Source organism: Macaca mulatta, chromosome 15 (genome assembly GCF_049350105.2).
Source record: "Macaca mulatta isolate MMU2019108-1 chromosome 15, T2T-MMU8v2.0, whole genome shotgun sequence".
Classification (NCBI taxonomy): domain Eukaryota; kingdom Metazoa; phylum Chordata; class Mammalia; order Primates; family Cercopithecidae; genus Macaca; species Macaca mulatta.
This window is the reverse complement of record NC_133420.1, coordinates 112,958,483-112,965,974: the sequence shown is the minus strand read 5'-3', so window position 1 is coordinate 112,965,974 and position 7,492 is coordinate 112,958,483. Positions and strand designations below refer to the sequence as shown.

The following is a 7,492-nucleotide window of genomic DNA, read 5'->3' as shown; positions in this document are numbered from 1 at the left end:
TGCAGGCTGCCATACAGTATCAGTAAGTCTCAAGCAAAGAGGTAGAAAAGAGCTCATCTCCTCAAGACTTCACCAGGGAGAGAAGGGGCTTTTGGAGGCACATGATACTCATTCCTCCACAAGAGCTCCAGGGGATTGGGCAGATTTTAAAACTCACACTAGGGAGTCAGTAAGAGCTGAGATAACTACTACGTTTCCCTAACCACAAGCTTCGGTTACCCAAAACCTATACCCTGCAACACAGTACACAGAACAGACATTCTTCTTATTAGTACCTTTATTGGGGAGAATCAAGATTCCCAACAAGGAATGAATTATTTTGTGGGGGGAAATTTTCCTCCCTGGAAATGCTTCGGAAGCATTTTCTGTCTAGTTAGTAAAGGCACATCACTGAACACAGTGCTTTTAGCACTGATCAGGACGGCTGGACACACCAGGCTGACCTGATGCCGGCAAGTGGGGTTTGAATGTGGCATACGCTTCCTTGTGGGGCACGGATTGGGGATGCCTTTGACACAATATCTTCCCCTTAAATGCCTCAACTTTCTCGGGCTGTCTGTCCTTGTCTGTGTTCTGTCTAATCCTTGTAGCACAATTCTGGCCAACAAAGACAGCTTGTTGGCTGCAAGATTTGGTACATGTCAGTTTGCAGGAGGGAGCCATGTAGTTGTGGGGATAGCCCTGGATAAGCTCTGCTCTGACCTGCACTTCTGGGTAGTGCTGAGCTTTCCCAAGCTCCACTGGGAAGGAAACGGGCTCCTGGGGACAGGTGACATCTATCCCACGCTTATGCCCCAGCTTCTCCCCTAGGGAATCCCTAGTGTCTTTCCTAATTTTCTGAGCTTCAGTAGTCCCAGTAAAAGCAGCTCTACTTGTAACTCGACCTCTATTCTGCACAGATGATGACAGGGAGCTACCCTTTGCCTGAGAAATTTCTTGATCTTCATATGTTATGCTGGGTTTATTAAACCGCTGCAAAAAGGTCTTCATCCACTTTCTGAAAAGGTTTTCAGGAGGAGGCTGTGTTTTCAAGGTTGGGGAAGATTTGCTCCCAAGCACCTCCCCTGATGTCTTGTTATGAATAGCGTGGCTCTTTCTCCTGAGTTGTGATGTCTCCAACCCTGCATCCCCCCCACCAAGCTCTCCTCCTTTGGGTCTCATAGGGCTCACTCTCTTTATAGCTGGTGGGAAATTCTTAACTTGACACTTCTGTAAGACATGGGTAGGGACCCTGGGCTCCTGCTGCTGTGCCACACGGATCCCTCTGTCTTCCAAGTGGACATGCAACACCTGGGAAGTTCCCATATCCCCACTCGAGATGCCCTGGGGATGAGTCAGTAAGTCCTTGGAACTCAAGTTCTCTAAGGCAAGAGACATGTCAGTGAAATGGCTCTGAGGTTGGCTATCCTTCCTCTGGACCAACTTTAACTGACTCAGCATCTGATTTTTAAGATATGATGATTTAGGATCTTGGGGAACTGATACTCTTGGTGGGAAAATTTCAGTTTCATGAGATGTGCTTGTTTTCACATTTGTCACTGAGCAGCTTCCTGACTTGCTGGATGTCAAGTTGTTCCTAGTTTGTGATTGAAGAGCACAGCTCTCCTCTTCCTTGAACATCTCCTTCGACCCATTGGTGACAGGAAAGGTCTTTCTACTGCCCTGAAGCCTGTTAACATTATTACTGGCACTCTCTCTCTTATCCCTTGACTCACGGCCAACTCCAGCTTGCATTATGGGCAGCTCTGTGCTGGATCTACTGGCCGGTACAGTCTGTTTCTGACTGACCTCATCTATGATGCTGTGTGCGGGAGGCAGAAAAGTCTGTCCGCCATCCTCAGTTGTTGGGACACTTTCTGTAAGATCATTGTCAGTATCAGCGAATTCTCTTCCCAGGGTCCCCTGCTTTTCTTGGTCGACAGGTGAGGTGACGAGGGGAGAATGACCAAGGATGGGTAATGAGTTTGTTGATTCTAATATTTCTCCTTGAAAATCTGCAGTGCCTCTTCTAAGCAGCGTGGAGGCCCCATCTTTGGAATCTGACTCTATAAAGTCATGGTCAGTATCAGAATATTGTCTTCTCAGGGTGTCCTGCCCTTCTTTGGCGACAGGTGAGGTGACAGGATGAGGACCATCGAGGACAGGGACTGAGCTTGTTGTTCCCAACTTTTCCCCTTGAAAAGAGCTTCGTATATGAAACTTAGAGACGCCAACTTTGGAATCTCCCCAAGAAATAAAGCTGGCTGAGGATGGAATGTCGAAATGGGAAAAGGAAGTGGAAAGATCCTCTTTCGATTTGAAGATTTCTATGGATTCAAGGATCTTGCGGGGAAGGCCCCACAGCATCCTCATATGGAAAGATTTAATATGGGCTTCAAACATCTTTTGTTTGTTGGGACTAAGGAAGGAAATCTCCTGGGAAGTATCAACGCCGTGGTCCTCACTCACCAATGCTGCCAAATTTTGATGTTTTATTTGGCTGTGGGATTCCTCAGGAAGAGACATCGTCTGCTTGACTGAATGCCATGAACTATGCACAGTCCCAGGCATTCGACCCTCATTGATTTCCTCAAATTTCTTGCTCAAATGTGCTGTCAGGGCATTTTCAAGTTGTTTCTGACCTAGGCTCTCCCCTGAATGATTCCCTGACAGATGCATCATATGAGTGTCCAGGTCTCTCTCAGAGTTAGACCTCAGATCCTCATCTGAAGATGTCTCTGGATCTTGCAACAGATGATTTTTTGGACCAGTCTCCTGGCTGCATCCCTGATAATTCCCCACATTCTCCAGGGAAAGCATATTTGAGCTTCTCTCATGGAAGGTTCTAGGGGTGCTTGATCCAAATTTCTTTAGAACATTGAGGCTCTGACCCTCAACTGAAGAATGATGTAAGGGTCCATGAATGCTCTCTGACACAGATAGCTCTGAAATTTTGCTCTGAGAACGTAGTAATGACAGAGACTCATGGATTCTACGGGGCAGGCCCCATCTGCGCTGGATAAGCCTCTTTCGAATGTGTTGCTCTAGTTTCTTCCTTACCTCAGAGCTCAGTGGAAAATCTCCAGGAATGATGGAGATGGGAACATGGACCTTGAAGGACTTTCTGGCCAATGCAAGATTGGGAGCTGGAGGACAAAAGTCTTCCTGGGATTTTTTAACCACAGAGGGTAAACCCCACACACTTTCCTGCACTTTCTGCAACACGTTACACTCCAGAAGATTAATTTCAGATGGCGTAAGAAACTGTGCCTCGTTCTGGGGTCTATGAAAACACACTCCACAGATCCTAATCTGGAATAGAGGACTAGGGAGTAGGGCTGGGAGTGGAGATTGATGTTGAGCCTGGGACTGGACCTGAGTGAGATGTGGGGACTGACCTTGGGGCAGGGTTTGAGGCAAGGGTAGAGCTTGGGTACTAGGCAAGGACAGAGGTTGGGGAGGGGGAAATACTTGGGATTCCTGGGATATAGATGTATTTGTAATGCCATTGAAGAATACAAACATGGAGGAACGGCCACGTTGGACAAGAACAGTAGGGTGAAGAGACTCGCTGTGCAGAGATGGGAGACCCCAGAAGAGCTGCACATATTTTTGCTCTAGATGGTTCTCAAAGCACTTAGAGTATGGGGGCTGCTGATGGATGTGCTGCCCCTCTAGTTTGCGTTTACTGGCCCTAAAAGGAAAGGATTCTGCCAAGTCATGCTTATCAGCCATTGAGGATAACATTTTCTGTGAAGAATTTAGTTGGTAGTTTGGCCTAAGTTGTGTTGGGAAAGATCCTGATTTCTTTCCATTTTCTTTCCACATCAGGAGATCACACCTTTTTTTGACTTGTCTCTCCAGGAGTGCCAGAATGTCATGGCTGACAAAAGAGATGTTAACAGGCTGTATGACGTTGGCCACAGAGTGCCACCCTAAAGAGGCCTCAGAAGAATGAAGGGTAAGAAGCTCCTCCATGAAATCAGATGGCACAAAATTGGAGGAAAAAGAGTCCTTGGCATGAGGCTGCCACCAGGAGAATTCTGAAGATGCAGGGCATGAATGGTCAATGCCTTTGATTGTTGGGGCATAGGTGGATGTCCCACCAGAGCCACCTAGAGATAACATCTCTGCAAAAGGCTTCAAAATGGTGAGTCTTGATTTCGACTGAGTCACAGAGCAGTCTTCCAGTGGTAAAGCAGCTGAGATTGGTGGTTTGTTATGATGAGCACATGAATCAGTGGGATTCGTGGCCTGGGAAATATCTTGGCATTGGGTGGAGTCAAGTGAAAAGATGGTGTTCAGACAGAAACTGGCCTCAGGTTGGAGACTGGGCTCCACTCTCTGAATGTGACGTGGTGGGAGAAGGGGAAAGGGAAGCTGTAGGGGTGAGGAATGGTCTACGGGGAACTTGGAATCCAGGGGAGAAACAGGCTGTGGTGGCAGATGGTCCCTCAGTGATGAGGGTGAAAACAAGTCAGCTAAGGAGGTGATCAAGTCAGGTGAGAGAATTAACTGGGGTGGAGAGAGCTTGGGCCGAGGGGACAATATTAGGTCTTCTGTAGGGGTTGCTGAGGGGGCAGACGACAAAGTGAACGATGACTCAGTCGCAGAACCTGCAGAATCCAAAGAGGACACAGAGGGAGCGGCATCTTTCAGGGACTCCCGAGACAGCAGTCGCTGGATATCAGCAGTTGCTCTGTTACACACCTGACAGACAGGGTCTGGGCATAACAGTCGACGAAAGCGGGTGGTATCATGACGCTGGCCCAGGGGACTGCAGGAAACAGGAGGTCCAAAGCTGCAGCCAGGACCAGAACAAGGAAAGGAGGGTCTGTTAGCCTGGCAGGGGTGGGGCCCCCTGAAGCCTGCTGCCCACATCACATTGCCCCCCACCCATGAACTCACCATATATGAGGTCATATGACCTCACTATAGCCTCTCCCCAAAGCATATATTCACATACCCGTTCCTATGGCTACCCACTCCCAAAACTACAGCAGGCTACAAGGAATCCCTGAAATGAACAGAACATACTAAAGAAAAAGGAGGGGGTGGGAACAGGACACAAGGGGTACGATTAATCACCTTTTCAGAATAGAAAGCAGCTTCCTTTCCTCTTCCACTTCTCTCTGGAAACATTTCCGGTCTGGGAAACCAGAAGAGTATGTTATATGCAATGAACGTAGTGGCACAGGGATCATACAGAAGTCACTCTGTGGAAGACCCTTGGGATATTAAACTCTGATAGCCCCAAGAATCAGTAGAAAATAGTCCCTGATAATATAGTCATTGATAATAGTCATTGATAATATTCACAAGTTCACATGTGTATGTGGAATCAGTAAACTTCTTTCACATACATTACCCCATATGATACTCAAAACAACCATGTGAAACACAGACATCAGTGGTTACCTCCAAGAGGAATCTGAGCATCGAGGAAGTCAACATACTTATGCAAACTTGTGAGACAGAAGCTCTGACTCCAAGTCAACCAGTAGTCCTTCCTCGGTATCTCAGTTGGCCACAAATTGGGCAACACCCATTACTCAGGTCCATCACTCCATCATGCCCATGAATGGGCAGAGCAGGGCCTATAAGCAGTGTCTCAGGTCTGATTGCTTTCCCATCAGCCTGTCTTCTGAGGGCTCTGTTTTCTAAGACTGTATCTAGTAACTTGACATTCTAGGAATTCATTGGACTGAGTCCTCATGAAAGACACAGAAAGGGTCACCCTTGAAGCTCAGATAGAGCAGGCTGACATTACCTTTAAATGTCCCACCTTTCCTTCTCCTCCTGGCTCTGCCCTGATGCTGAGGACAAAAGAAAGATAATGACAGACTGGGACTCACTTCTCTCACACTCTATGAAGTTCATTCATTCATTCATTCATTATACAAGAATCATATGACTCTTTAATTACAGAAATACGTTCCTGTTGTCAATTTTTAACGGAGATAAAATATTTCCCATTTTCCCTTCTCCAAAAAATCCTCAAAGAGGATTTCTTCTGTGAGAGCCACACTAGATGTGCTGAGTTAGAAGTCCTCATCCAGGGCACAGACTCAGAGTCCAACAGTCACATCTGTGCTCCCTCACAGGACAAGTGTCCCAGAGACAGAGCTCTGACCCCAGCCTCTGCTCAGAGACTCTCAGCATTACTCCCCTGGTCAGCCCAACATGAAGGAAGGCTTTGTTGAATGACAGGTGACATGGGAATGTGACTCATGATCAAATTTCAGCAGAGACTATTCTCCTTCAGAGAACCCATACTCTCTAAATAATCCCATCTGGGACCACAGAATTACTGTGTTTAGGATTTTATCCCAGAACTCTCCACCACAGCCAGATAGGTAATCTATGAGCTACAGATGGAAACCTTAGTCCACCTGAACCAATAAGTCTGCCCAATCTCTTCCACAGAAGAGTGAAGCTCTATCCTCTCTTCAGACTTCCCATGTAAGACATGTCCCTGAACCAACCAGACTTATTTAGAAGTGTGGGAATAGGATTGGGAAACAACAACAGGGCATCTCTCTTGGGTGTTCACCCACAGTCCCTTACCTTTTGGATGTCATTATTTTTTTCGGTGGCTGACGAATACAGGGTCAATACCACGTAGAACAAGTACAGTATAAACAATCCCAACCCACTCAAGCAGATGAAGTTGGGGTCAATATCCAAGTAATGTGAGTCAGGGCTCAGCCCTGTCTCAGTATAGCTTCTGAGAAAACAGAGGATATTCTCCATGGTCTGAATAGCTCGGCTGCCTGAAGCAACTGAGCACTGAGGGTGCCCAGACTTAACTATAAACCCAGGCCTGCATCACAGAGCATGGAAGAGTCACAGAGGGTTTCTGAGGGTGGAGGGAGCAACAAAAGGAGGGTGTGTCCACAGCCCCAACCCCACCAGCACAGCCGACTCTCCTGGGCTCTCTGGGTCCCTTTGCCCTATCCTGCCACTCCATTTCCCAAGTCCATCCTTTTTCATGTCATATATTTATCTTAGTGGAATTTTCAGTTTGTTCCAACAGTAAACCAGGCATTACCCAAGTCTCGCTTTACTGTTTGGAGCCTTTAACTTGAACCCCACCAACTACACTGCCTTGAAAGCCTGAAATACTGCCTGGAATATTTGTTGTACCCAGGCATTGCCACTCTCAGGATCACATATGTCCTCAAATCCGTCTTATCTACAGAATGTTTTTGCCTTACATAAACGCAGATATAAAAAAGTTCCTTTCCACTTCATTTTGTAAATGATGAACATTACATTTTTTGTTTTGAAGTCAGGCTTTACTATTTCCAATCAGAGGAACTGACACAAATTATTATAACTAATGTTACTGAGGAAAAGCAGCTCACTGTCCCATTTGGGTTTTTCAGAAAAGAAGGTTTTTGTTGTAAATAAACCAACAATAAGACAAGAGTCCAGCTCAAATCCGTCCCCTGTGCTGGCTTTCACGCAGTCATTTTATTAGAAGAGGTTTAGGGAGTGGCCTCTGGACTTC

General features: G+C 46.6%; 1 protein-coding gene across 1 annotated transcript; it reads right to left on the bottom strand.

The window, feature by feature from the left end:
• Positions 1–314: 314 nt before the first annotated feature.
• On the bottom strand, positions 315–6,732 carry LOC712802 (spermatogenesis-associated protein 31D1). Its single transcript, XM_077966580.1, is given in 5 exon segments — positions 315–485; positions 487–4,780; positions 5,068–5,138; positions 5,751–5,795; positions 6,547–6,732. Coding segments are annotated over 5 exon segments (4,767 nt in total).
• Between the last annotated feature and the right edge of the window lie 760 nt (positions 6,733–7,492).